This window comes from Lepidothrix coronata, unplaced genomic scaffold (genome assembly GCF_001604755.1).
Source record: "Lepidothrix coronata isolate B3197 unplaced genomic scaffold, Lepidothrix_coronata-1.0 Scaffold24, whole genome shotgun sequence".
Taxonomy (NCBI): domain Eukaryota; kingdom Metazoa; phylum Chordata; class Aves; order Passeriformes; family Pipridae; genus Lepidothrix; species Lepidothrix coronata.
This window is the reverse complement of record NW_016690204.1, coordinates 1,647,094-1,674,128: the sequence shown is the minus strand read 5'-3', so window position 1 is coordinate 1,674,128 and position 27,035 is coordinate 1,647,094. Positions and strand designations below refer to the sequence as shown.

Below are 27,035 nucleotides of genomic sequence, written 5' to 3'. Positions count from 1 at the left end.
GTAATTGAAACAGAAAGGCCGTTTCTTCCCCTATTTGCAAAGTGGGGAGGCTTTCTTCTGCCTCATGTTTGTCTCTGGCAGATTTATTAGATAGATCCTGCCACAGGAGTGTTTATTTTTGAAGCCTAAGATAAAAAATGCTGGAGAGGAGTAGCCAGCTTAGTTTGCCAAGGCCCGCGGGGGGAGTGGCAGCAATTTTCTCCTGATGAGATGGATCAGACTGAAAAAGAGGTCAGTGAAGCGAGACCTGTGTCACACAGCCTCCCTCTGGGAGGAACTGCATCCCACAGGGGCTGGGAACGGAGTAGGAGGAGCGCCAGGCTGGTCATGGGAGGTGAGGGGGCATGTGGGAAGAAGGACAGCGTGGCTGTGTGTGGAATCTCTGCTCCAGGGGTGGGAAGAGCGAGCACAGCGCTGGGGGCCGAGCCCTTGCAGGGAGAAACATGTGGGAGCATTGGAAGGCAGGATGGGATTACTAGTGAGTAGTTTTCCCTCTAGCTTCTTTTCAATAAACAACTTTATTTTTAGAGCTGACGCTTTTTTTTCCCCCTTTCTGCAGTATTAAAATTTAAATATTCTTAATATATCTTAGGGTATGTGGTATAAATAAATAACAGCGTAATGGAGGGCTGGGGATTGGCTGTGCTCCCCCGATGTAGTGGGGAATGAATAATGGATGTGCCTCTCCTCGGAGAGGAGCAGGTTGGTGCAGGACAGCACGTGTTTAGGAAGGGAATGTGTACGCTGGGCTCCTTCCCTCACTGCCCTTCGGTCCCAGTCACCGGCTGTGCCGGCGGATCCGTGGCACCCGCTCCTGGGTCACTTGGGGTTGGAAAGGCAGCTTGACCTAGAAAGGCAGATACCTCCGTGCTCCTACTAATTATTTAGGTGTTGGTGTGCTGTTTCCAGGCCAGGGGAGGGGACAGCCACATCCATCCCACCAGCCACCCCTTGGCTTGATGATGATGCCAGGTGACGGGTACTCCGGCATGTGGGGCCGGGAATCTCTTGGAGCCTCCTCTTCAGCTGGGCTGTAACCCCCAGTGCTGTGCTTGCCCTGTGCCCCCCAGGGCCCCCCCAGATCTCCATGTGTGGGGTGGGAGCGCTGTGGGCTGGTGGGGAGCGTTGGGACAGCCGAACTCACCAGCCTCTTCTCCATTTCCTTGCAGCCACCTGAATGCTGTGGAGTTGGGAGTCGCATCCTTCTGGCTCCGGGTGGCCCTGGGGGCCGCGGTGACAGCGCTGGTGGGGTTCACACTGTACCGTGTGCTGGCCAAGAACAAATGAGAGCCACTCTGCACCCCATCCCCCCCTGACACCAGCTCCCTGTCCCCAGCGACACCCTGGTGAGGGGCCCTGCCTCAAGCTGGTCCCTGGTAGGAAATCCTCCTCTCCCCCAGCCTGGATTGCAGGGCCAGTGAAACCAGACCTCTCAGCACCAGCAGGACAGATCCCTGGCACCAGCCAGCCTCAACCTGTGGCCTCCTGGCCCCAGTGGCACCAGGGCAGGCAGCTCTGCTGGGGATCTGCCTCACCAGCAGCTGGAGGATCACCCTCATCTTTTATTCTGTTAAATTTTTTTAATGTTTGTTTTTAAGCTCGAACGTGAGTGTTTCAGTGTCTGTTGGGCCGGGCACATCCCCTCCCCAGAGGGCTGTGCTGGTGGCCTCAATTCTGGGAGGTGGTCAATGCTCTCAGAGCCCCTGGGAGCTCCAGCAGCAGCTGAGCTGTCAAATGAGCTCATGGCTCCAGCTCCCTGGGGCACATCTCCATCTCCTGTCCTGGTTTCCCTCAGCCAGGGAAAGGCAGCTGGGGAGGGAGGGCCAGGCACTTAAAGCCCCCAGTCCTGGTGTTTTGGGGTCAGGCCTGGCCTCTCTTGCTGAGATGCAGTGGCTGCAGCCCTGGGCTGTGAGGGGGGACAGTGATACCCAGGGTCTGTCCCAGGCTCTTGTTTCTGCACAAAAATGTGAGTCCCGCTGCGTGCTGGGCTCTGGGTCCATCTGCCCTCCTTTCCTGCCACCTGCATGGCCCATCCTGTCCCCATCCCTGGCCACCAGTATTCATGGTCACCAGTATTCACAAGTCTCTGAGGGCATTGGGTGCCCACAGTCCTTCCCTGGCAGTGCCATCACTGAGCTGATGGCACGCTGTGCCCTACAGCCCACGTCCTGCTGTCCCCTCTGCAGGGCCCTGTCCAGAGTGTGAGGCTCCTGGTACAACTGGAAGCTCCTTTCCCCTGTCCCCTGCCTGCACCTGAGCTGGCATCAGCAGCCGGGACTGAGCTCAGCACCAGTCTGGGGTCAGAGCTCCACAGTGCCCCTGTCTCCAAGTCCCAAAGAGCAAGGCCAGCACCCACCCCTGGGCTCCTGTCCCTCCACGGGGAGCCTGGATGAGCCCCTGGCTGAGAGACACCCGCCTGGGCTCCCCCAGCACACTCAGGGTCGGTCTCTTTGCAGGCAGCCTGGGGGGGCAGCTCCGAGGTAGCACCTGGAGCTGCTTTTTTATGTGTTCTGTCTATTTAAATGTTTTACCGTGGCCTGGAGCCAGTGAGGGGCATGAGAGGTGCCACCAGCATCTCTCAGGGAACAGTCCCACAGTGGTGCCCAAAGTCCCCAGCACTGGCCAGCTGGGGGGTCCCTGCCTGTGCCAGAGCTGCTGTGCCGGTCGGGCGCCCACGTGCTGCTGGCCCCTGGTTCCTGGCACTGCCAGGGCCATGTCCCTGCCGTGTCTTTATCCCTCTCCATGCCCACCATGTGTGGCTCTGCCACCCCAGGCCCATGCCTGGTGTCTGTCCCTGCTCCACGTCTGCTGGAGCTGTGATGTTTTAGGTTTGTTCTCTACAACAAAATAAATTTTTACACACCTTCCCCTTGCACGCTGTATCCTGTGTCACCTGGGGCAGCAGGACCCTCGTCCCTGACGAGGCTGTGTGAAGCCTGGGGCCTCCACAGACTGGGGTGGGAGCAGGGAGACCCCCAAGGGCCTGGGCTGCCCTGTTTGGGGGTGGTTATGGAGATTTAGGGCAGAAGCTGAAGCCTGGCACAGTGGGACAGCTTGGGGCTGGCCCAGGGCTCTTTGGTGCTTGGGGACACAGATCCCTGTGCAACAAGTGCCAGCCAGAGGCGAGAGGGGGAAGGAGGTGGTCCATTCCCGTGGTGCTCTGCCAGGATCCCTTGGGAAGCAGGAGGCTCAGCTGCCCCGGCAGCGGTGGCTCTCTGTGCCCATCCCCATGTGGGCTTCAGGGCTTCCCCCTTCCCTGCAGCTCCTGGGGCCATGCTGTCTCCCCTCCCTGCTCCTGTTTTCCCATGGCAGCTTTTCCCTTGGCTGTTTCTGTCTCTGCAGGCTCAGCCATGGGCGCTGGGCACAGGGAATGTGGGCACAGCCTGGGAAAAGGCTTTTTCCAGGGCCTCTGCCCTGAGGCTGGATGGGACCAGACTGCTCCCACACTTGTAGGGGAGTCCCTCTAGGCTGTGGGGTGGGAGAGAAAACCCTTCCCACACGGCAAACCAGGGGACAGGGGTGCTGGGGAACACAACCAATGCCATGCAGGGCAGAGGAGGTGATGCCAAGGCGGGCGAGACACGCGGTGCTCCCTGGTGACTCCAAACCAGGCTGGATCCCGTGGGAGCCACGGGCCCACGTGCAGCGGTGTGTATTAATAGCACTGGTGTGCCAGAGCTATGGATGCTGTGCCAGGGCAGGCACGGGTGTAGGACAGGGTACACGCATGGCAGGGCCGTGGGCCACCCGTGGCCACACAGTCCCCAAGGAAGGTGACTGGCAGGGCTGAGGGGCCCAGAGCTCCCCAGGCACCCACAGTGGGGCTGAGCCGTGGCCCAGGAGAGTGGGGAGGCTCCAGCACACACTGGGGGCCCAGGGGAGCCTGGCCTGGGTGACACCGTGCATATCACGTAAAGGGGCCAGTTCAAGGGACCCAGTGCCAGGCTGCCCCATGAGTGCTATGCTGGGGCAGGGGACAGCCCCGTGCCCCCCGTACCAGTGGGAGCACCCACTAGCCTGTGGGTCCAGGGTCAGAATGGAGAGAACATTTGTAGTCACCAATGCCAGATTCAGCAGGTACCTGGAATGCTGGTACCCATATTAGGATTCAGGTGCCCATGCTGGATGCAGGTACTGCACCAGGATATGGATTCCTGTACCAGGATGCAGGTGCTGTACCGTGACGCAGAAACATGTACTGGGACACAGGTACCTTACTGGAATACCTGAACCTGTACTGGGACACAGGTACTGGAAGTGGAATGTGAATTCCAGCATGCAGACAGTGCACTGGGATGCAAGTATCACACCAGGATGCAGGTACTGGTCCAGGATGGAGGTACCACACTGGAAGCCGGTACCCATGCCATGATGCAGGTATTCATACTGGGATGCAGGCACTGTATGAGGATGTGTGTACCAGTACAGGGATGCAGGTACCATACCAGAATATGACTCGCAGTGCTGAGATTTAGGTACCCACTCCAGGATGCAGGTACCTGTACCAGAATGTGGGTGCCAGTACTAGGATGTGGGTGGCATACTGGGATGTAGATACGATACTGGGATGCAGGTGTCATACCGGGATGTTGTAACTGTGTTCGGATGTGGGTACCATTACCGGGATGCAGGTCCCCGTACCGGGATGCACACAGCCATGTGAGGATACACGTTCCAGTACCGGGATGCCCGCAGCTGTACCGGGATGCCGGTTCCCGGCACCATCCCATGCTGAGAGCGCCCGGTGCCGGCTCCCTCCCGGTGCCGTGTCCCGGTGCCGCCGGCGGGGCGGGGCGGGGCGGGACGGGTCCCGGTTCCCCTCGCGGCGGCGGCGGGGGGTGCGGGAAGGGGGGGGCGCTGCGCCGCGCGCTGCGGCGGGGGCGGCTCCGCTCGGCTCCGCGCCCGCCCCCGCCGCCGCCGTCTCCCCGCTGCCATCGGCGGCTCCCGGCGCCGCCGCTCGCCGCTCGCTCCCGGGCCCGCCGCAACGCGGGGCTGGCGGGGAGAGCCGCCCCCGCCGCCGCCCCCGCCGCCCGCGCCGCTCCCCTGCCCGGCTCGCCGGCCCCGGGCGCGGGGGAGCGGCGGAGCCCTCCGCCCGCCGGGTGCATGGACAGGAGCTCCCTGCTGCAGCTCATCCAGGAGCAGGTGAGTCCGCCCGGGGGGCACCGGGCACCGGGCTGCGCTCGGGGGGGGGTGTTGCGCCGGGCATCGCTCCCGGCGGGAGATGCTCGCACGCACCGGGCTCGGCTGGCGCGCAGCGGGCAACGCTGCCCATCCAGGGCGGCGACCGCGGCCGTGCCACCCCCCGCGAGCGTCCCCCGCTGCCCCCCGTCACCGCCCCAGGGGACCCGCCCCCCCCGTGCCGCCGAGAACGCGCAACTCGGCTCACTTGTGGCCTCTTCCTCCGCCAGCCCCGGGCCGGATCCTGCCCGCTGCACCCTCAAGGACGGGGGGTGCTGGGCACCGAGCCCCGGCGCCGCCCGTGGGCTCTGGGTGCAGGATGGGGCCCTGGGCGTGCCGTGGATCGGGCATCCCGGCGAGGCGGGGGACTGCACCCACCCCCGTGACCTGATTGCGGGATCGGGCCGTGGAGCATCAGCGCTGCCTGGCGTGGGGCATCCTGGCGCTCGCGGCAGGATGGGGGCTCGAGGCGATACCTCCCACTGACCCCCAGCCCCCAGGAGCCCCTCTTGAGCTCCGCCGGCTCGTCCCTGCATCCCCACCCACCCCGGGCCCAGCTGGCTGCTCTCCCCTGGGCATGGGGACAGAATTTACTGGGGATCAGGGAAATGAACTGTTTCCCCCTCACCCCTGGCTGGCTCCATGACCTTGGCTGAGTCCCCCAGCCCGGGAGTTGCGGTGCTGTCCCCCGTGTCAACCCACCCTCGGGCTCTGGGGCTCCATGTGTCCCCGAGCAGCTCAGGGATGAGCAGCATCTTTCCTGGGAGACAGCAGGACTTGGGGGAACCCAGCAGGATCAGGGGGCTGGGGGACTGGGGATCAAGCCCTCTTGGGGAGGGGCATAGGGGGCCAGTGGAGTTGGGGTGTGGGAAATTGCACCCTAAAAGCAGAGAGGGGCGTCCTGGCTGCTGCCGGGGCTCCTGAGGCCAGTGAGCTCGGCGTGTGCCAGCATGGGGACAGTGTGTGCCAGGTCCCAGCATGACACACACACACGTGGCACCTGTGGGGGACGTGTGTGGGGCAGAGGGGACAGGACGCTCCCAAATCCCAACGGCTGGGGCTGCTCTCATGGGCTGGTGGCTTCTCTGAGGATGCAAGTGCTGCCTGCACCTGTATCCTACACCCTGTACCTCACACATCCCACCCTGCATCCCACTCCATGTGTCCCACCCCTGCCCCCTGCTCTGGGGCAGCCAAACCCTTCTCGGGAAAGAGGCTGTGGCTGTTCCCTGATGGTGCTGGAGGGGCAGGGTGTCCACCTTGGTGTGGATGTGACCCCATTCCCCCAGCATTCCCCTTCCTGCCCATCCCATGAGGACGAGGTTCCTCTCCTCTGTTTCATTCCCCGCAGAAGCAAGGAGCAAACCTAACACAATTTCAGGGTCATTGTGGGGTTCAGGGTCCCAGCCACCCTGTGCTCCAACCATGGGTACCCCCTCCCAATCTCCATCCTCCCTGTGCCATCCTGGGCTCCTTGTCTCCATGAACAGGACCACATCGGGTACCCCGTGGTGCTGGGTACCCCGTGGTGCGCTGTGCCTGGAGGGCTCAGGGTGCCCAATTCACTCCGGGAGCCCCGAGGATGGCAGAGGGTGCCCCGGCACAGGGTGTGGTGAATCCCAGTGGCAAGGGCGACGGGAGGAGCAGGGGAGGAGGAGGAGAAGGAGGAGGTGGAGGAGGAGGAGGAGGTGGAGGAGGAGGAGGAGGAGGCTGGTGCCAGGGCTGCGCGTGTGTTTAGCTTGGTGGCTTCCTGGCTGGCAGGCTGCTGGCGGCAAGAAATAACTGAGTAGGAGAGTGTTGGCTGCTCCGCGGGGAGATGGGGACACCGGCACGGCACGGGGCACCCGTGTGGCACGGGGCACCCACATGGTGCGGGGTCTGGAGGGGGGGCAGGTTGTAGTGTCCCTGACAGAGGCAGAGACTGGTGTTACGGAGCAGCATAAGGCCACGATGAGGGGCACCGGGTGGTCTCCCCAGCCAACCACAGAGTCGCAGCCCCAGCATCCCAGTAATGCCCCTGACATGCCCCACAGCTCGACCCCGAAAACACCGGCTTCATCGGGGTGGAGACGTTTGCCAGCCTGGTGCACAGCCATGAGCTGCCCCTGGACCCCGCCAAGCTCGACATGCTGGTGGCCCTGGCACAGGGCAACGACGAGGGGCAGGTCTGCTATCAGGAGCTGGTAGACCTGGTCAGTGCCAAGGGGCCGCGGGGACGGGGGCGAGAGGCCGGGTGCCAGCCCGGGGTGGGCACTGGGCACCTCTTTGTGCCCCTGGGGAGGGAGGCAGACATCGGTGGGCCCTCCGGGGCATGGGATGGTGGCACGGCCTTGAGGTGGCTCGTCCGGGCTGTGGCATGAGGGGGTGGCTGGGCAGGGGGTGGCCACAAGCCCCGCGGCCCCCGCGGCCCCCCGGGCTCTCCCCACAGATCAGCAGCAAGCGCTCGAGCAGCTTCAAACGTGCCATCGCCAACGGGCAGCGGGCGCTGCCCCGCGACGTCCTCCTGGACGAGACCGGCCTCGGCTTCTACAAGCGCTTCGTCCGCTACGTGGCCTACGAGATCCTGCCCTGCGAGATGGACCGGCGCTGGTACTTCTACCAGCACCGCACCTGCCCGCCCCCCGTGTTCATGGCAGCCGTCACCCTCACCCAGGTGCGGGGCAGGGCCGAGCCCCGCCCAAGTGTCCCGGTGACCTCGGCGAGGCTCAGACTCGGGGTGGACGGGGTGGGTGACTCTGGTTCTGAGATTTGGAGCTCAGACCTGCAGTGAAGGAGGGATGGATGACCCTGGTTGTGATGTCCTGATGCCCACTAGGGGGCTCAGGTCTGACACGAAGGGACGCGTGACGCTGGATGTGACATCTCTGTGCCCATATGGGGGACTCAGACCCAGGGCAGTGGGGCTGGGTGACCCCATTCTGATGTCCTGGTGACCATGGAGAGGTTTAGATATGGGGTAAAGGGATGGGTGGCCCGGGTTGTAATGTGCCAGTGCCCATACAGAGGCTCAGACCCAGGGCAGAGGGATGGGTGACCCCCGTTGTGATGGCCTGGTGCCCTTGGGGGGCTCAGATCTGAGGTGAAGGAATGAGGGACCCTGTTTGTTATGTCCTCATGCCCCTATGTGGAACCCAGATTAAGGGAAGAGGGGATGGGTGACCCCAGTTCTACCGCCAGTGCCCATGGGAGGCTCAGACTCAGAGCAGAGGGGACAGGTGACCCCAGCTGTGATGTTCTGGCATCCTCTGGGGTCTCGGACCTGGGGTGAAGAGGCCAGGTGCCTCCAGCCCAGGACAGAAGGATGGGGGAGTGTTTTGGCAGTGCTGGGGGGTGACAGCCATGGGCTTTGTCACAGATCATCGTGTTCCTCTGCTACGGGGCCCGGCTGAACAAGTGGGTGCTGCAGACCTACCACCCCGAGTACATGAAGAGCCCCCTGGTTTATCACCCCGGGCACCGGGCGAGGGCCTGGCGCTTCCTCACCTACATGTTCATGCACGTGGGGTAGGTCCTGCGGGGGGGCCACCGGGGACACCCCGGGGGCTGCACGGGCTGAGCCCCCCTTGTGCCCTCCTGTGCCCGGGCAGGCTGGAGCAGCTGGGGTTCAACGCCCTCCTGCAGCTGATGATCGGGGTGCCCCTGGAGATGGTGCACGGCATCCTGCGCATCAGCTTCCTCTACCTGGCCGGGGTCCTGGCAGGTGGGTGCTGCCCGGGGGGGCCATCCCCATCTGTCCCCATCTGTCCCCATCTGTCCCCAGCCCCAGGGAGGGCACGGGGAGGTGCACCCTGAGTCTGATGGGGGTGAAGGGCTTTGCTGGGTACTACCCTGCAGTGCCAGAGTCACTTGGCAGGGGGCTGGGGGGCAATGCAGCCTCTAATTAATTAATGTGGACAGTAATTAATTAATGCTGTGGGGGTGAGGCTCTGTGCTGAGCCCTGTCTGTGCCCCCAGGCTCCCTGACTGTCTCCATCACTGATATGAGGGCCCCCCTGGTCGGGGGCTCAGGGGGGGTCTACGCCCTCTGCTCAGCCCACCTCGCCAACGTCGTCATGGTCAGTGGGGAGGGGGCACAGGGGGCACGAGGGGGGTAGCATGGGGGGGGTGTGCCATGGAGTGGATGGCACTGGAGGGTGGGTGTCATGGTGTGACATTGGAGGGAGAGGGGCATTAGGGGTATCAAGGGGGATGCCATGGGGTGGTATTGGGGCTGGGTGGCACTGTAGGGTGGGCAGCACGCTGTAGTATTGGGTGGGGGATACCACTGGGTGACACCATGGGTTGGAGCTGTTTGTGGGGTGGGAAGGTTGGTGGGACATTAGGGGGGGATGCCATGGTGTGGGTGGCACTGTGGGATGGGCAGCCTTGTGTCACACTGGGGGGAAGTGCTGTGGGGTGGCATTGGGGGTGGGTGTCAGTGTGCTTGTGTGACATTGATGGGGGTTGTGCCATGGGGTGGGTGGCACCGTAGGATGGGCAGCATGGTGTGACACTGAGGGTGCTGAGGGGGGATGCTGTGGGGTGGCATCGGGGGGGGGCACTGTTACAGGGGAGAGCACCTTGGGTGGCATCATGGGGTGGGTGTGGGTGGGAGGAGCAGGGACGTGGGGGAACTCCACGGGGAGCACTGGGGGTATGGCACCAGCCTACGCCCTGGTGCTGGGTCATCGCTGGTGCCAGCCCCTTGTCCGTCCAGTCATCCATCCATCCATCCATCCGTCCCTCTCCCGCAGAACTGGGCCGGGATGCGCTGCCCCTACAAGCTGCTGCGGATGGTGCTGGCGCTGGTGTGCAGTGAGTACCCACCCCCGATCCCCCGCGGGCGGGAGGGGCGGCCGGGGTGGGCTCAGCCCTGCCGTGTCCCGCAGTGAGCTCCGAGGTGGGTCGCGCCGTGTGGCTCCGGTTCTCGCCGCCGCTGCCGGCCTCGGGCCCGCAGCCGTCCTTCATGGCTCACCTGGCGGGGGCCATCGTGGGCATCAGCATGGGGCTGACCATCCTGCGCAGCTACGAGGAGAGCCTGCAGGACCAGTGCGGCTGGTGGGTGCTGCTGCTCTCCTACGGCACCTTCCTGCTCTTCGCCGTCTTCTGGAACATCTTCGCCTACGACCTGCTGGGAGCACAGATCCCCCCCCCGCCATAGCCCACGCCCCCCGCCCCGGCCCTTCGGTTGGTTTGTTTTCCAGGCCCGGTGGAGGGTCGGGGGGTCCCCGCGCGTGACATGGGGACAGGCCACCCCCCGCCCGCCTGCCCCCTCGGTGCTACAGAACGCGCCGCCCCCCACCCCGGGCTGCGCCCCCCGAATGTACCTGCCGACCCCCTGCGCTGTACCCCCACCCCAAAGGATGCTTCAGCCCTGCCCTGGCATCGCAACCCCCCCCGGGGTGCCCGCAGGGCTCGGGATGTGCCCCCCGGAAGGAGCCGAGTGTGGGGACCCCTTCGCTGGCTCCTGTACCCCCTTCCCAGGGTGGGGGCCAACACTCGTTGCCCCCCAGGACCTGCACTTTCACAAGAAGGACTGGTGCCAAAATAGGAGCGATTTATTTTTCTACGCCAAAATAAATATAAATAAAAGAAAGAGAGGAATTAAAAAAAAAAAGAAGGATATGGGGAGAGCCCGGCAGGAACCAGCTGAGACCGGCACAACTCGTTTCGGCAGTGCCCTCGGGGCGCAGCCCCCCCTTCCCCGCGCCCCGGCCCCCCGCTTTGCTGCCAGCGCCCTCCCCGGGGCGGGGGGCTCGCCACGGGATGGGGGCGCAGGGGGGCTCCCCGCTCTGACCCCCCCCGACCTTTTTGGAGTATAAATAAATATTTTGCACACTGCTGGGGCGTGTGTCTCTCTCGGGGGAGATTTTGGGTCTGTGGGAGGCGGGGAGGGCGCCGGGGCTGGCTGGCCCCGGGGTGGGCGGTGGCGGGGGGGTCACAGCCGGGCACGGGACTTACTGGAGCAGAAAACTCTGGGATAAGTGGAGCGGCACCCGGCCGAGCCCCGCGGGGCTGGCAGCGCGGGGGGGCGTGGGGGTGTGTGGGGGGTGTGGGGCTGGGGGGCTGTCTGCAGCACCGAGACCACCCCCCACCGCATCCAGCCCCGCCTGCTCCACGCACCCAAACTTCAGCCTTGCACACACCCCCATCCAGCCCCCAAGCCCCCACCTCATCCAACCCCACACCCTTCTGTGCCCCCACATCCCGCTCACTCCTAGAACCCAACAGCCCCTCTGCACCCCACAACCCTCTGTTCACTCCCACCCCTCCGCCGATCCCCCGAGCTTCCTCTGCACCCCCTCCCCAAGCCCCCAGTCAGCCCACATCCCCCTGAAATCCCATCCTCAACCCCTCCCCAGCCCCCGCGCACTCCCATAGCCCCCAAGCCCCCTCGCACCCCCCAATCCGCTCCATCCAGCCCCCCTTCAGCCCCATAAACCTCAACCATGCCCCGCCCACCTCCTTATGACCACGCCCATCTCCATATGACCACGCCCACAAACACTGCCCGCGCCCCTCCGCCCGTAGGCCCCGCCTCTCCCCGTCAGACCCCGCCCCCACATTAGCCCCGCCCACATTCCAACTCCCGCCCTCTCGCTGTCTGTCCCTCCCCTGCCGAACTGGCCCCGCCCCTTCCCCGCCGGCTCCGCCCCTCCCCGTTGTCCCCTCCCACGGCCCCGCCCCGGCGGTGGCGCATGCGCAGTGCGCGGGCGCAGCGCAGCGGGGCCGCCCATCGCGGAGCCGCGGCCGCCGGGCCGGGCCGGGCCGCGCCGGCCATGAAGGGCAAGGAGGAGCGCGAGGGCGCGGCGGGGCCCGGCGCGGCGGGGCCGGGCGCGGGGGGCGCGGGGGGCGCCAGCCCCGAGAAGAGCCACAGCGCGCAGGAGCACAAGGAGCAGGGAAACCGGCTCTTCGGCGGCCGCAAGTACCCCGAAGCCGCCGCCTGCTACGGCCGCGCCATCGTGAGTCCCACCGGGACGGGATCGGCGGGGAGGGGACGCATCGCCCCCCTCCCCACGGGCCTGGCCCGGGTACCCCCGGGATGGGCCCTCAGGGGTGGGTCACCCCGGCCTGGATGGTCCCAGGACGGGATCCCTCGGGGACAGGACACACCAACCTCCCCCCCGGCCCGGTCCTGGCCTGGACACCCCCGGGACGGGCCCTGCCCTGGCCTCCATAACCCCAGGATGAGACGTCCCTTGGTCTGGGCACCCTCTCGGTCCTGGCCTGGCTGAGCCCGGGACGGGACCCTCGGGGATGGGACACCCCCGAGATGGGACCCCGCTTCCCCCAACCTGGACACCTCCCCAGCCCTGGCCTCGATACCCCTGGGATGGAATCTCCTTAGTCTGGACAATGTTTTTCTCCCGAGCCTGGTCTGGATACCTTTAGGATGGGACCTCCTTAGTCTGGACACTGTCCCCTCCTGACCTAGACCACCTTCCTGGGCCTGGATCCTCCCTCTTGGGCCTGGACTATGCCCCCCAGGCCTGGCCTAGCCCCCTCCCTGGGCATGGACACCTCCCAGCCCAGCCTGTCCCCCCACTCTCTCTGAGCTGGACTCTCCACTCACCCCCAGGGTGCCCCCACCCTGCCCCATCCCCAGGCTGTGCTGGGGAGGGCCCCCCCCCCGGGGTGCTCCAGCCCCCCCAGCTGGTGAGGACTGTCCCCTCTGGAGGCAGGGACACAGGTTGCCCTATGGGGACCGGCCCAGCCTGTCCCCAATCCATCCAGGCACCTCCCCATGGGTTGCACGCCCGCACTGGCACTGCCGGCTCTCCCTGCCCGGGTGGCAGTGTCACCGAGTGCCCCAGCTGTCCCTGCCATCCCCCTGACATGGGGCTGTCCCCACAGAACCGGAACCCCCTGGTGGCCGTGTACTACACCAACCGGGCCCTGTGCTACCTGAAGATGCAGCAGCACGACAAGGCCCTGGCGGATTGCAAGCGGGCGCTGGAGCTGGACGGGCAGTCGGTGAAGGCCCATTTCTTCCTGGGCCAGTGCCAGCTGGAGATGGAGAACTACGACGAGGCCATTGCCAACCTGCAGAGAGGTGAGCGGGCACGGGGGCCCCTCCGCCTGTGGGAAAGGGCCAAGGGTGGTGCCAGGGACCCGGTGCTGGCTCTGACATGGCCCTGCTCTCCCCAGCCTACAACCTGGCCAAGGAGCAGCGGTTGAACTTCGGGGACGACATCCCCAGCGCCCTGCGCATCGCCAAGAAGAAACGCTGGAACAGCATCGAGGAGAAGCGGATCAACCAGGAGAACGAGCTGCACTCCCACCTGACCAAGCTGATCATGGCGGAGAAGGAGAGGTAACAGGGCACAGGGCACCAGTAAAGGCTTTTTGAGTATCACCACGCTGTCACAGGTCTCTGAGGTGCCTCTGCCCTCCAGGACAGCAGGGAAGGGAGTGGCAGTGTCCCTCCATCCTCCTGCTCTGCTCTGTCCCAGGGAGCTAGCCGAGTGCCGGAAGACCCAGCAAGAAGAAAACACGGACGAGAGCCGGAGCCGAGTTCAGCTGGCCACCATCGAGGCCAAGCACGTGAGTGGGGGCTTCCTCATCCCATCCTCATGCTCATCCCCAGGCTCTTCTGTAGCCAGGGAAGCCAGGGCTGCGGCTGTGCAGATGAAAGCCAAGAGACCCCAGGACAGAGCACAGCTCCTCAGCCTTCATTCTGTGGCTGGTGCTTTTGTGTCCCCCTGTGACGGCTGCCCCTGCTCTGTCACCTCTTGTCCCAGCCCAGCAGTAGTGATGCCTCTGGGCCTGTTGTTCCCTGAGGGAACACAAGTGGCTCTTGGCCACATATGGGTCTGGGTGCTGGGGACTAATCCCTGATAAAAATAGCCCCATGAAGGAAGGTTAGTTTTAAGCTGGATCACTCCTGCCAGGTTCAGCTGGGAGCTGCACGGGCAGAGGGGCTGAGGAGCTGCTCCCATGGGTGGGAGGCTTGGGGGCTCTCCCTGGGGTAGCCCATTTGTGCTGGGGTGTCCTTGTCCTGAAGGGCTTTTCTTTCAGGACAAATACCTGGCAGACATGGACGAGCTCTTCTCCCAGGTGGATGAGAAGAGGAAGGTGAGTGTGCCCTGACCTACGCTCCCATCTCTCCCCTGCTGTGTTCCCTGCTTCCCCCTCTGAGCCAGCACCACCTCCCAGTCCATCTTCCTGACCTAGCTGTGCCTCTCTCGAGCCAGAAGCGGGACATCCCTGACTACCTGTGCGGGAAGATCAGCTTTGAGCTGATGAGAGAGCCCTGCATCACGCCCAGTGGGATCACCTACGACAGGAAGGACATCGAGGAGCATCTCCAGGTACCACCGGGCCAGGGGCAGGGGGGTTTCCCAGCACCTTTCCTGCCTTCCTCTCCTGCCTGGGCAGGAAGGCAGCTCCCAGCTCAGGGTTCTGAAGGCTCCTTGGGTTTGTTCCCAGTTACGTGCCAGGGCAGCTCCCTGTGGAGCAGGTGCTGCCAGGCCCTGCCCAAAGCAGAGGCGGCTCTTGGCCGGGGTCTTGTGCCCTGACCTGCCCTCATCCTGCTGAGAGGCACCTTCAGAGGGGGCTGTCCCTCCTTCCCCCCGGAGGCCTGGCTGCCGTGCCGGATGCCAGGGCAGATGCCAATGGTCCCTGTGGCCCAGGGCTGAGCCCGGGCAGGTGGAGTAACCGGTTCCCACCCGCTCCTCCCTGCAGCGCGTGGGTCATTTCGACCCGGTGACGCGGAGTCCCCTGACCCAGGACCAGCTGATCCCCAACCTCGCCATGAAGGAGGTGATTGATGCCTTCATCTCGGAGAACGGCTGGGTGGAGGATTACTGAGGGGCTGGGGGAATTACTGAGGGGCCTGGGGGGGCATAACTGAGGGGTTGGGGTAGTGTTGGAGTGCCCCAGCACAGCTCCCCAGGCTGGCACCATGCCTTACTTGTTCCCTGGCTGCTCCCCCTCCGCTCCGGCTGCCCCAGACCCAGCGTGAGGCGAGGGCACGTCACCATCTCCCCTTCCCGTAGTGGCTGGGTGGGCACCACGGCTCCCTGGGCTCCCCTCTCCAGCTCCAAGACCTGCCTGGGGGTCGGGAGAAGGCTGCCTTAGCAGCAGTGGCCTCACTATCATCTCCATGGCTCACAGAGCAGGGTCCCCCTCGGCCACGGCCGCTGGCAGTCCCCAAAGAGTGTCCTGCTCCAGGGAGTGCCACAGGGAGCTCGCTGGGATGAGCACCTGGAGCCCAGTCCCTCCCTGTGTATATAGTTGTTTCCTCCTCCTTCCACCTTCTGCCTGGCCAGGGCTGGGTCCTCTTCCCTGTAAATAGCCACTTGCCAGGGTGAGACCAACTCACCCTCTGGCTTTTCCCAGGAAACAACAGCCCCAGGGCTGGAAGGGGCTGGCTCCCGCCTCCCCTCGCCTGTGGTTCCCTGCAAACAACCACTTGGAAAGTTCTTACTCCTTTAATTAAATTACTTAAAAAACACCACAAAAAATAACCAACAAATCTTTATCCAACTGAGGTTCCAGCATTTTGGTCGGCCCACAGCCTGCCTGGCTTTTTGAGCACCCCCTGGAAGTTTGCCAATGTCCATTAAAAAAATATATATATATAAAAATAATTAAAAAAAAATCAGCAATAAATGTGGAAAAGGAGCTGAAGTGGTTCACAGCAGTGATTTCAGGGGATATCCTGGCTCGGGAGCCAGTGGGAGGGGGGATGTAGCAACACACAATGGCTACAGTAGAACAACTTTAATCCAAGGGGGAGGAAAAAGACAAGTAAAAACCAGAACTTTCTCAGGCAGTTGGTCCCCAAACCAGTTGCCTTTCCCTGAGGGTGGCAGGAATTCCTGCCTTGTCCAGGATGATGGTGACACATCCTTGTCCTTCCTGGCTCTACCCAAGGAAGGTGGAGATGAAGACACTGGTGTCCAGGTTGAGTGTCGCGTGCCACCAGCGGTCAGGGAAGTACAGGACCTGTGGGAGGGAGCACGGGGGGGTCGTGTGGCTCTAGTTGGGCTGTGTGGGGTCCCCTCCACCCTCCCGGGGGTCCTGGGTGCTGACTCACCTCCCCGGGGCGCAGGGTGCACTCGAGGGGGCGCTGGGCAGGGGGCAGTGTGGGGTACGTGTGCTGGAGCCAGGCCAGCGTCGTCTCGTTGGGGTGGAAGTGGGGGGTTTTATCCGGGGGGTACAGGAACCAGCGCTGGAAAACACCAAGGGGACACCCCCCCCCCCCAATTTCCCCTCCAGCCCCTCAGGCTCAGCACCATCAGGGCTTCCCCGTGTTCAGGGACACCCCTTAGGGGGCTTGTTGCTCTCCCTCGCCCCTCCAAATCCTTCTCTCAGGGCTCAGTTCTCACCTTCCTGCCAAAAATCACCTCAGAGAAACCGGGGCCGTGCCAGTGAAAGGGAACACCGGAGCCTGAGCCTGCAGTAGAACGGGGGATTGGTGCTGGGGAGACACCCCCCCCCCCGGATCCACCCCGTGCCCACCTGCGATCCCGAAGCTGTAGGCAGGGCTGGTGCCCGGGATGCGGAACGGAGGGGGCACGTAGTGTTGGAACAGGGGGCCCCACTCGGTGAAGTTGTTGTCCCCAAAGAAGTAGAGGGTGTCTGGGGGAACACGGGAGGCTGAGCCCGGTGAAGACCGGGGGGTTCCGGGGGGGCCGGGACGGTGCTGCACCCACCACTGCCCAGCCGGGCCGGGTCCTGCGGCTGCAGCAGCCGCTCCACGTACTCCTGGAACGGCACATCCACTGCGGGAACGGGAACGGGAGCGGTGAGCGGGGGCAGCGGCTCCGCCGGGCCGGGCGCGGCCCCCTCTCACCTTTGCGGTACGAGTAGGTGTTGGCCGTGCTGAGCCGCACCGGGAGCGGCCCGAACGCCGCCAGCAGCTTCTCCCGGGTGCACAGGGCTCGGAACGCCTGGGGATGGAGCACAGGGACGGGATGGCACGGGGGGTATGTGACCTCCCCGGAGTACCCCCGGACCCTCCCGGCACTCACCGAGTTGTCCGTGACCCCGCCGAGGATCACTGGCCGGGAGAAGGCGAACCTGGGGGGAGCATCCAGCGGGGTCCCGCCCGGGCGACACACCGGGACCGGCCCTGACACATCCCCGGGACACTGGGACCGGCCCCGACCCACCCCCGGAGGTACCAGGACCGGTCCTAACACATCCCCGGGACACCGGACCGGCTTCAATCCGGCTCTGGGGGTACCGGGACCAACCCCGACACATCCCTGGGGCACTGGGACTGGCCCTAAACCGGCACCAGGACAGGCTCTAAACCACTCCCGGGGCACTGGGACCGGCTCCAACCACCTTCCCCGGGTCCTCGCCCCTCCGACCCTCCCGATCCCTCCCCGTTATCCCACCCGGTGCACCGGGCACTGTTCCCGCCCCGGGACCCATGTCTCGGTCCAGCGGGGCCGTGCCGGGCCCCCCGTTACCGCTGCAGGAAGAGGGAGTATGTGAGGGAGGCATCGACCCGCTCTACGGTGCAGCGCTCCTCCTCCGGCACCGAGCCCGCCAGCCTGCAGCGGGAGGCTGCGCTCGGCACCGGCACCGGGACCGGCCCGGGGCAGCCCCCCCGCGCTCCCCGTGCTCCGGCCTGGCCCGGGGAAGCCCCCCCGCGCTCACCATCCGCCGCCCGGCGGGGCGGTGCCCTGGACGGGCCGGGCCCAGCGCAGCAGCAGCGGGAGCAGCGGGAGCAGCCGCGCCGCCATCGCCACCGGAACTACGACCCCCGGCATGCACCGCGCGCACATCCGCCTGGTGACGGCCACGGCTTAAAGGGGCAACATGAAATGGGCTCCACCTCAAGGCTTAAAGGGGCAACAGAAATGTGGGGCCCTTATCAAGGCTTAAAGGGGCCTCCTCACGTAAGGGGGCAACAACAAAGTGGGGTCCCCAGGCCCCCGGGGCACCGACCCCCGACCCGAAACGGGGTCCAGCCCCACCCCGGGGTCTTCTGCATCCGGGTGAAGTGAAGACAACAGTCATGGCTCGGTTCAGCTGCTGGTTTGTTTTAATCCAGTACAAAACGGCTGGGCAGGGGGGGCACCCCAGCCCTTATTTACACAATAAATACAGGGAGGGAGGTGTGGGGGGTACCAGGCAGGAGATCCTGCCTGCCCTGCCCATCCCCTGCCCGCCATCCCCCCCTGTGGGGCTTAGGGCTCAGGTGTACTCGCAGAGGTGGCCGCAGCCAGCAGGGCAGTGGGAGCTGGTCTCCAGCCACTTCATGATGTGCTGGAGGTGGCCCCCGTGGCTGCAGCCCTGGCACCACACGAAGAGCCCCTTCACCACGTGGTGACACACGGCACACATGCTGGCACACTGCCGACACCTGCACGAGAGAAATGGAGGAGCATGGGCAGGGAGAGCCCTGGGGGGCACCAAAGGGGAACATGGGCACCCACCCCATCCTCCTGCCCCCACAGAGCCCCTGGAACCCCCTTGCTGAGCTGTCCCCAGCTCTGTGCCCGCTTTGTGCCCTCACCTGTCGCAGATCCAGCCCCTGTTGCTCATGGGCCGCTTGCAGTTGCTGCAGTTGACGTGGAGGGTGGTGGAAGCCTGGTTGAGGCAGTTGATGGCACGGCAGGTGCTCAGTTTGATCACCTCGTTGGAGATGTTCCAGAGCTGGAAGCGCTGCAGCAGGTCGATGTAGGACGTGTACCAGTGTTCCTGAGAGGGCCACAGATGGTAGAGCCTCAACATCCACCCTGAAACCCCCTTGGGATCCCTGCCCTGCCTCCCAAAGGCAAGATCCATGCTTGGGTCACAGCCCCCTGCAGCGCTCCCAACTTGGGGCAGAGGAGCTGGTCAAAAAGGTCGAAAAGGTCCTGGGGGTCAACAGTGGCCCAATATGAGCCCAGGTGTGCCCAGGTGGGCAAGAAGGCCAATGATGCCTGGGCTGTACCAGCCATGGTGTGGTCACAGGACCAGGGCAGTGCCCATCCCTGTGCTGGCACTGCTGAGGCACCTCCAGCCCTGGGGGCAGTTCTGGGCCCCTCAGACAAGGGACACTGAGGGGGTGGAGCATGTCCAGGGAAGGGAATGGAGCTGGGGAAGGGGTTGGAGCACCAGGAGCAGCTGAGGGAGCTGGGGGGGCTCAGCCTGCAGAAAAGGAGGCTCAGGGGGGAGCCTCTCTCTGCAACTCCCTGACAGGAGGGGGGAGCCAGGGGGTTGGGCTCTGCTCCCAGGGAACAAGGGACAGGACAAGAGGAAACAGCCTCAAGCTGTGCCAGGGAAGATTTAGGCTGGATATTGGGAAAATGTCTTTCCTGAAAGGGTGGTCAGGCATTGGCACAGCTGCCCAGGGCAGTGGTGAAGTCACCATCCTTGGAGGAATTTAAAAGCCGTGTGGATGTGGCACTTGGGGACATGGGTTAGTGGTGGCCTTCGCAGTGCTGAGGAAATGACTGGACTTGATGATTTTAGAGGGCTTTTCCAACCTAAAGGATTCCATGAGTCTAAGACCCCTGTGGTGGTAGAACAGCTCTGCAACACTGGGGAATAGCATCCTTCCCCAAATCAACAGGTCACAGCCACTCCCCCACCCTGACCTTGCAGACACCACCTCAAGTCCCTGGTACCAGTAGGTACCAGCAGGTACCAGGGGTCCTGGAGCTGCCCACCCCAGTTAGAGCAGAACTGGCAGGGGCTGGAGGAGAAGGGAGGTTCCCAGAGCACAGGAGGGATCTCACAGCATTGGGATACACCCCCTGTGGATCCCACCAAGGTGCCCCTGCCCCCAGGGGGTCCCACCTGTGTCTGCTCGTCGATCTCCTTGCGGATGCGCTCCCCCAGCACGATGAGCACGGACACGGCCGTCTGCACGTCCCCCTGCTCGGCGTAGAACAGCAGCGTGTCCCGCACGATGGGGCTGAAGAAGTCGGAGGGCAGGCGGTTCTCGTAGAGCGAGTGGGAGATGGAGATCAGGGAGAAGGACTCCACGGGGGTCAGCGACACTGTCTCGGCCTCGTTGCCGCTGACGTGGGGGGAGTCAGCCTTGTCCTGCAGGTGGTCCAAGGCTGAGGGGTTGTCCACGATTTCATGGCGCAGGGGGAAGGCTTCCTGGGGAAGGCTGTATTCCTGCTCTTCAGCTGCGAGGAGATAGCAGGAATGAGCAGGGAAGAAATCCAGCTGCCCATCTGGGACAGGCAGCACCCCCCAGCACCAGCCACGTGCTCACCATGTGGGTTCTCGTGGTCCATCATGTACAGGTCATCCTCATCTGCCTCCACATCTCCCAGCAGGTAATCCGCAGGGACATCGCTGCCCTCTGTCTCCTCGTTGTCTGCGTGCCCGGGGAGAGAGAAATCAGCTCATCCCATGGTTGGATCCACCTCCCCGTGTCCTCCAGTGTGCCAGGCTGTGCCCGAGTCAGACAGCCCAGCTCCCCAGCACATCACATTCCTGGCACCCACAGCCACCACTGTCACTGTCACCCCAGATCACGGGGGTAAACTGTCCCTCTGCAGCTCCCTGGGGCTTGGTGTCCTCCGCCTGGGGCTGCAGCAGGTCCAGCCACCCCAATTTGCAGGATAAGTGCACCAGTTCATCCCACATCCACAGCTAAGGAGGGAAGAGCTGTCGGAGTGGGACTGTTCCCCCCAGGAATGTTACCCTCGTTGTTGATCAGGGTGGAGGAGGAGTCCATGAGGATGTTTTCTGTGCGGCTTTCTCCTTTGCTGCGGTCCAGTCTGGACTCGCTGCCCAGCCCAGAGGGGATGTCCTTCAGGTTAAAGCTGGGGGAAAAAAGCCATATTTAATAGGTCATGGAGGTTTAAAGCTTCCATTCCATCCAACAAATGGCCTGGATAGAGGTGTCCAGTTGCAGTTGGAATGGTGAAACACGAGAGAAGGTGATTTCCCTGAGAGCAGAAGTCACTTGTTCTCACTGTGTGACTTAAAGACGTTGCAATTGTGGTCACAGCCCTCCCTCCAAGCTTGGTGTCACTGCACACACACTACAAAGGTCCTTCTGAAGAATTTCAGTGCTGAGCAGACCCTCTGCTCTACCTCCTTCCCCTCAGAGGCAGGTAAACAGGAGCTGCCTCGCTCCAGGGTGCTTGGCTGTTTGTTATTCACCATCATGCTCAGCTTTCACCGATGGAAAAGGGAAGGGATGGGGCTGGAGCAGAGCCCAGCAGTGTTTCAGTCAGTGGCAGAGCAACCCAGCTGGAGGCAGAGCTTGGTCAAGGACAGTGCTTGTTTCTTGTGATGTTATTTGAGGATCTGTCACTCACTGTGGGAACCTGGCCCTGAGAGGTCTGACAGCTAATTTGGAGTCCTCACCCCTCACGTTTATGTCATTGAGAAGAGGAAAAACAAGTTTTCCTGCTTCATCAGCCCACAGTGGGGCTCTCACAGAGCTGGGCTGTGCTCTCCCTTGGAAAGGCAGAAGAAAACCTCTGCACACCCCCAGCCCCAGCTCCAGCCATAAGACACCTTCTCCACCCCCAGCCCTTGGTCACCATCCCTGTGCTGGCACTGCTGAGGCATCTCCAGTGCTGGGGCTGTTCTGGACCTCTCTCAACAAGAAGGACATTGAGGGGCTGGAGCACATCCAGAGAGGGAATGGAGCTGGGAAGGGGCTGGAGCAGCAGGAGCAGCTGAGGGAGCTGGGGGGGCTCAGCCTGGAGAAAAGGAGGCTCGGGGGGACCTTCTGGCTCTGCAACTCCCTGACAGGAGGGGGGAGCTGGGATGGGGGTCAGGCTCTACGCCCAGGGAACAAGGGACAGGAGAGAAAACAGCCTCAAGCTGTGCCAGGGGAGGTTTAGATTGGATATTGGAGAAATTCCTTCATGGAAAGGGTGGTCAGGCCCTGGCACAGCTGCCCAGAGAGGTGGTGGAGTCACCATCCCTGGAAGTGTTCAAAAAATGTGTAGATGTAGTGCTTAGGGGACACGGATTATTGGTGGTCTTGGGTTGACAGTTGGACTCGATGATCTTAGAGGAACTCGAATGACTCATGAATTCAGGAACTGCAGAGCTGGTACTAGTCCCACACCCCACCACACCTCCAAACTCTGGCTCCAGGAGGGAAGGGAGCAGTACATGAGGCTGCATGGCTCAAGGCCAGGCTGGGCACTCACTTCTCACACCCACATGGGAAATGGCTGCGTCCAAAGGATCCCAATCTGTAAACCAGCATGGCCTGAGGCTAGGGAGAGCTGTCCCTGCTCCCACCCTGTGACTGGGACAGGTCAGATGTCAAGAAGAAATTCTTCCCTGTGAGGCTGGTCAGGCCCCAATACAGGCTTCCCAGAGAAGCTGTGGCTGCCCCATCCCTGGAAGTGTTCAAGGCCAGGTTGGGTGGGGCTTGGAGCAACCTGGGATAGTGGAAGGTGTCCCTGTCCATGGCAGGGGGGCGGAATGAGATGAGCTTTAAGGTCCCTTCCAACCGAAGCCACTGTGATTCAGTGATATGATTCCAGGACTCCATCCCAAAGGAGCCACATCCGCTCTCCCACTCACGGAGCTGCCCCAGCCATGACATCCTTCAGTGCAGCTCCAACCCCCCGTACCTGTTCATGAGCGGGAGGGCAGCGCTGCCTTTGCCCATGCTGTGGTTGAGGTTGGCGGACGACACGTTGCCGAGGCTGGAATAGATAATCCGCAGCATCGTCCACGTTTGAGCCACCTGCGTGGGAGACAGCCAGTGCCAGACCTTGCCAGGCTGCAAATCAGGCCCTGTCCTGCCCTCCCCATCCCACACCTCACCTGGTTGCGGTCCAGGCCCTTGGCCACCTTGGCGTTGTGGTCACAGAGCTCGGCCAGGGGCCGGCCGGCCAGCGCGTACTGCTTGGCCGTGTGCACAAACCAGTCCATGCTGCCGCTCTCCACGTCCGTCTCGAACACGCTGAGGGCACTGGAGGACGAGATGTACTCGAACTGCTCCGTGGGGTCCAGTTTGCGCTTGAAGAAGATGGGGTGGCGCCGGTCCCCAATGTAGGGCTTGCGGTTGGAGTCGGAGGAGATGAGGCTCTCCTTGGCGGCGAAGGCCAGGTCTCCGTACAGGCTGTAGCACAGCCCCTCGGGGTTGGCCCGGTCGATGGGCTGGCTGGCGTCCTTGAAGATGTGCTGGTAAAGGGTGCTGTCCTTGGAGCCCGACAGCAGGAAATAGGGGTCGTGGAGGTGCCGCCACACGATGCCCGTGGTGACGTCCTTGTGCTCCTCGAACATGGCGGAGGGGATGAAGGGGCGGCGCACGTCCCACACGTAGATGTTGTGGTCCACCATCATGGAGCAGGTGGCGATGTGGTGCTTGCACTCGGGGCGCCACTTCACCCGCGCCACCGAGGCGATGGTCTGCACGCAGTAAATCTCCTTCGCCCGCGTCGTGTTCATGTCCCACACCTTCACCATCTTGTCCCGGCCGCCCGTGGCCAGCCAGCCCCTGGGAGAAGGATGGAGGAGGATGGGGAGACGGCAGCGTGCATCTGTGCCCCTTCCCCTCTCCCACCCTGGCACAGAAACACTCACAGCACAGACTGACCACGTCCAGGCCACGGGGAGGCAGCCGGCCTGCAACTGCATCCTCCCAGGTGCTCCACTGACACCTCCTCTCTCCAACAACCAGGTCAGGCAACACCGTTCTTCCTGCCCCCACTTAGGGCTCTGCACCTTTAGAGCCACACTCCCAGTCTGACCAGTTCCCTCTACCTCTGGTTTCCTCTCGCCAGGCACAGCAGAGAGGAAAAAGGCCACTTTGAACATATTTCAGTGTCTCCCTAAGCTTGTGAGGAGTTGCAGCACTGCCTGGCAGGGAGCGAGGAGGGACCTGCACACCACAGCAGCTGCTTCCAGACCCTTCCCAATCATGCCCCGGGAAAGGCAGGAGGAGGCAAACATGACCAAACACAGCTGAATCATGTCACAGAACACACATCCTCGGTGTACCCTGGCTCCCCTGCTTGCTATATCTGATCATTAGCAATCCAGTGCCTCAAAATCCCCTAATGTGTCAAAGAAAGCCCCCAAAACACCCCAACACGGGCTCAAACCCTCAAAGCAACAATTGCTCCCACCTTCCAGCAACATCCCAGCCTCTGACACAGTGACCAAGATACCAGAGATGCTGATCTCTCCCCTGAAAGCTGCCAGCCCCGTTTTTAGGGCCTCCTTCATCCCTGTGAGACCAGGTGGCTGCTAGGGGTCAGCCCACCCCCACCTGTCCTCCAGGTGCCAGTCGCAGCAGAAGACGGGCCCGTTGTGGGCCGTGAACATCCTCTCGTAGCGGTCGGGCCGCCGGATGTCCCACAGCTGCACGTTCCCATTCTCGAAGGTGGCGGCGAAGGTGAAATAGTCCCGGATGCTGAACTGCACATCACGCACGCTCTCCGACTGGCCTGAGGGACAGAAGGCGAGATCCGGTGGGACAGAGCTCCAGCAGAGCTAAAAACCCCACTGGAGGAGCCCTGGGGGTCCCCAGTTCAGAGGGAAGGGGAGGCAGGGAGTGATGTGACCACCTTCCATCTTCATCTCCATCCCACTGCTGAGAGGGACCAAAAAGCACCAAAATGCCTCTCAGCTCCCTCCCTCCCTGCTTTGTGCGTCACACCCTGACCATGAGCAAACCTTCCTCCTGGGCACGGGGAAAGGGCAAAGCCCTCAATCTCTGCCTCTCCCAGGGAAAGAGGACAAGCAAAGGAAGGGCAAAGCCCTCAATCCCTGCCTCCCCCAGGGAGCAGGGGAACCGGCAGCCGTGTCTGTACCAGAGAAGGTGCTGACAGAGTCCTTCTTGCGCAGGTCGAAGCACTTCATGTACCCGTCCTGGGAGCCGCTGAGCAGCATGTACACCTCGGTGGGGTGGAAGCACACCTTGTTCACCGTGCGCTTGTGCTCTGTGAACAGCTGGTCCTGCTTGTTGCGGGACGGCTTGCCGAGGTTCCAGGTGACCACCACGCCGTTGGTGGCGGCCGTGGCCAGCAGGTTCTCATCCATCTGGTGCCACACCACGTCGGCGCAGCTGAAGTTCAGGGAGGGCTTGCGGCCCACGCGCAGGTTCAGCTTCTCCACGAACTGCTCCTCCTCGATGGAGTAGATCTTGAAGATGTTGCGTCCGGCCACCACGACCTGCGCGGCGTCGCGGCACACGCTGATGGCATTGGCGGGGGCGTCCAGGTGGCAGAACATGGTGCGGCCGCTCAGGGTGTTGCCCCCCAGGGCCGTGGTGACCCTGGCCATCTTCTCCATGGCTGTTCTCGGGGCACCGTCCCCTCTCCAGGAGCAGGCTCGCAGGTTCGTGTCCCCACAGGCTGCCTGCTCCCCCTCAGCCAGAGCTGGGCAGGGCCAGGCGGGGCTCCCGCAGCTCCTGCCGGGCCCTGGCGGCTCCACCCGCGGCTTTGTCTGGCTGCATCAACGGGCTGTGGGGGTGAGAGGCACAGAGCTGCCGTGGGGAGGGAGATACAGCCTGGGCTGGGCTCTCCTCTGCTGCCTTCTGTGACTCCCTCCCAGGGAGCTCCTGAAAACCTTTCCTGAGTTCCTTCTTCTCTCTTCAGTTACACTCCGAGGTGTTTCAGTGGTGAGAGCAGCTGTTGCTGACGGTACAGGTTGGCTGCAGCGCTGTGGGCCGAGGTGAGCAGTGTCATCAGCACGAGGTGGGGTGAAGTGAGGGACAGGCACCTCCACGGGGCACTGCCTGCACCCCAAACCCTGTAGGAACCAAGGCTTCACCCTCCTTCTCTAGCAGAAGGGGCCCAGCAGCTACTCGGGGGTGCCCTGGGGCCAGCGAGGCTGCCTGAGGGGGGTCACAGCGTCCCCCAGAGCCAGGCTGAGCTCCTGCCACGGCACTGCCACCTCCAGCCCCACTGCCCTTCCCGTAGATCCCTCATACCCCACATTCCCACCCCCTCGGGGTCTCTCAGACTCCCAGGGTCCCCTCCCACCCCACAGCCCCCTCAGAACCTGCTCCTGCCCCTCAGGGCTGCCTCAGAGTCCCCTCCACCCCAAACCCTCCTCAGGGCCCTTCCCCCTCCTCAGAGCCCGTCCCACCAGGTTCCCCTATCGCTTCCCCTCGGCCCCGGCCTCCCCCCGTGCGGTGCCCCAGTACCCGGTGCCGGTGCCGGTCCCCGCCCGCAGCCCGGGTCGCGCAGGCCCCGCGACCGTCAGGGAATCGCCGCCGGGCCACGCCCCCTTCCGCCACAGTGACCCGCCTCCTGCGCCAGACCACGCCCCTTCCGATGGTGGGACACGCCCCCGATCCCAGGCCACGCCCCCTCACAGCCCTGACCCGCCCTCTGTCGCCAGGCCACGCCCTCCATTGCCGTTCAGACCCGCCTCCTGCAGCCAGGCCGCGCCTCTGTGCACGGCCCCGCCCCGCCCCTGCCACAGACCACGCCCCCTTAGTGTCAATACCTTCAGGCCCCGCCCAGTCCCCGCCTCACCTTAGGGTAGGCTCCGCCCTCCTTGTCAGGCCCCGCCCCCGTGGTTAAGCCTCACCCCCGCGTTAGGCCCCGCCCCCGACCCGGAGGGGAGCGCTGGGGCAGCGGGGGGAGAGGGGGTGCGGGGGGCACGGGGGATACGGAGGGCACGGGGGGCACGGGGGGCACGGGGGATACGGGGAGTTCTGGGGTGGGGGTGCGGCGAGAGGCGGGGTCTGGTGGGAGTGGCTGTGCCAGGGGGATGTAGGGTGCAGTAGGGGGTGGGCGTGCAGGGGAAAATGGGTGTCAGGGGGATTTGGGGTGCATTGGGCATGGGGGTGCAGGGGAAAATGGAGGTTAAGGGGATATAAGGTGCATTGGGAGTCAGGATACAGGGTGGGAAATGGTGGTGCTGGGCAGATATGGGGGGCGTTAGAGCTGTATGGATGCACTGGAAGGATATAGGGGAGCACAGGGGAGTGGGGATGCACTGGGGTTATGGGAGTGCACTGCCATGGGGGTGTGGGGGGG

The 27,035-nt window shown here is 63.6% G+C and overlaps 5 protein-coding genes across 8 annotated transcripts in view; 3 read left to right on the top strand and 2 right to left on the bottom strand.

Moving 5' to 3' along the window:
* WDR90 (WD repeat domain 90) overlaps positions 1–2,867 on the top strand; it is a 46,976-nt gene extending 44,109 nt beyond the window's left edge. Inside the window, exon 53 of the mRNA XM_017808673.1 lies at positions 1,170–2,867. Coding sequence (XP_017664162.1) covers positions 1,170–1,287 — 118 coding nt within the window. The 3' untranslated portion in view covers positions 1,288–2,867. The remainder of the gene's footprint in view (positions 1–1,169) is intronic.
* Positions 2,868–5,053: 2,186 nt separating this feature from the next.
* Positions 5,054–10,584, top strand: RHBDL1 (rhomboid like 1). The gene is made up of 8 exons (XM_017808759.1): positions 5,054–5,142; positions 7,212–7,370; positions 7,607–7,831; positions 8,534–8,682; positions 8,766–8,878; positions 9,133–9,233; positions 9,912–9,972; positions 10,047–10,584. The coding sequence occupies exons 1-8, from the start codon at positions 5,104–5,106 to the stop codon at positions 10,316–10,318; spliced, it is 1,119 nt and encodes a 372-aa protein (XP_017664248.1). The 5' UTR covers positions 5,054–5,103; the 3' UTR covers positions 10,319–10,584.
* Positions 10,585–11,850: 1,266 nt separating this feature from the next.
* On the top strand, positions 11,851–15,783 carry STUB1 (STIP1 homology and U-box containing protein 1). Its single transcript, XM_017808760.1, has 7 exons — positions 11,851–12,119; positions 13,012–13,210; positions 13,306–13,471; positions 13,611–13,701; positions 14,176–14,232; positions 14,352–14,468; positions 14,842–15,783. The coding sequence occupies exons 1-7, from the start codon at positions 11,856–11,858 to the stop codon at positions 14,965–14,967; spliced, it is 1,020 nt and encodes a 339-aa protein (XP_017664249.1). The 5' UTR covers positions 11,851–11,855; the 3' UTR covers positions 14,968–15,783.
* An 84-nt stretch (positions 15,784–15,867) lies between these two features.
* On the bottom strand, positions 15,868–17,858 carry JMJD8 (jumonji domain containing 8). Its single transcript, XM_017808778.1, has 9 exons — positions 17,773–17,858; positions 17,583–17,666; positions 17,136–17,184; positions 16,958–17,054; positions 16,818–16,886; positions 16,624–16,743; positions 16,491–16,558; positions 16,199–16,333; positions 15,868–16,107 (listed from the first exon to the last, which is right to left on the bottom strand). The coding sequence occupies exons 1-9, from the start codon at positions 17,856–17,858 to the stop codon at positions 16,027–16,029; spliced, it is 789 nt and encodes a 262-aa protein (XP_017664267.1). The 3' UTR covers positions 15,868–16,026.
* Positions 17,859–18,138: 280 nt separating this feature from the next.
* WDR24 (WD repeat domain 24) lies at positions 18,139–26,393 on the bottom strand. 4 transcript variants are annotated; one of them, XM_017808726.1, is made up of 10 exons: positions 26,375–26,393; positions 24,858–25,707; positions 24,314–24,491; positions 22,864–23,539; positions 22,668–22,783; positions 20,764–20,885; positions 20,330–20,434; positions 19,903–20,240; positions 18,635–18,819; positions 18,264–18,481 (listed from the first exon to the last, which is right to left on the bottom strand). In XM_017808726.1, the coding sequence occupies exons 2-10, from the start codon at positions 25,336–25,338 to the stop codon at positions 18,313–18,315; spliced, it is 2,370 nt and encodes a 789-aa protein (XP_017664215.1). In that variant the 5' UTR covers positions 25,339–25,707; positions 26,375–26,393; the 3' UTR covers positions 18,264–18,312. The 4 variants fall into 4 exon arrangements, with proteins under 4 accessions (XP_017664212.1, XP_017664215.1, XP_017664213.1 ...); XM_017808724.1 differs by lacking the exon at positions 26,375–26,393 and adding an exon at positions 26,195–26,285; XM_017808725.1 differs by lacking the exon at positions 26,375–26,393 and adding an exon at positions 26,137–26,177.
* Between the last annotated feature and the right edge of the window lie 642 nt (positions 26,394–27,035).

Coding starts and splice junctions, on each gene's coding strand:
- WDR24 (XM_017808726.1), bottom strand. CDS start 25,338: ATGGAGAAGATGGCCAGGGTCACCACGGCCCTGGGGGGCAACACCCTG. Junction 20,886..22,667: donor GCCCTCCCGCTCATGAACAG/GTACGGGGGGTT, acceptor TTTTTCCCCCAG/CTTTAACCTGAAGGACATCC. Junction 18,820..19,902: donor AGATCGACGAGCAGACACAG/GTGGGACCCCCT, acceptor TGGCCCTCTCAG/GAACACTGGTACACGTCCTA.
- JMJD8 (XM_017808778.1), bottom strand. CDS start 17,858: ATGGCGGCGCGGCTGCTCCCGCTGCTCCCGCTGCTGCTGCGCTGGGCC. Junction 17,055..17,135: donor GCGGGGTCACGGACAACTCG/GTGAGTGCCGGG, acceptor CTCCATCCCCAG/GCGTTCCGAGCCCTGTGCAC. Junction 16,887..16,957: donor CACCTACTCGTACCGCAAAG/GTGAGAGGGGGC, acceptor CCGTTCCCGCAG/TGGATGTGCCGTTCCAGGAG.
- STUB1 (XM_017808760.1), top strand. CDS start 11,856: ATGCGCAGTGCGCGGGCGCAGCGCAGCGGGGCCGCCCATCGCGGAGCC. Junction 12,120..13,011: donor CCTGCTACGGCCGCGCCATC/GTGAGTCCCACC, acceptor CTGTCCCCACAG/AACCGGAACCCCCTGGTGGC. Junction 13,211..13,305: donor CATTGCCAACCTGCAGAGAG/GTGAGCGGGCAC, acceptor TGCTCTCCCCAG/CCTACAACCTGGCCAAGGAG.
- RHBDL1 (XM_017808759.1), top strand. CDS start 5,104: ATGGACAGGAGCTCCCTGCTGCAGCTCATCCAGGAGCAG. Junction 7,371..7,606: donor ATCAGGAGCTGGTAGACCTG/GTCAGTGCCAAG, acceptor CTCTCCCCACAG/ATCAGCAGCAAGCGCTCGAG. Junction 9,973..10,046: donor GGTGCTGGCGCTGGTGTGCA/GTGAGTACCCAC, acceptor CGTGTCCCGCAG/TGAGCTCCGAGGTGGGTCGC.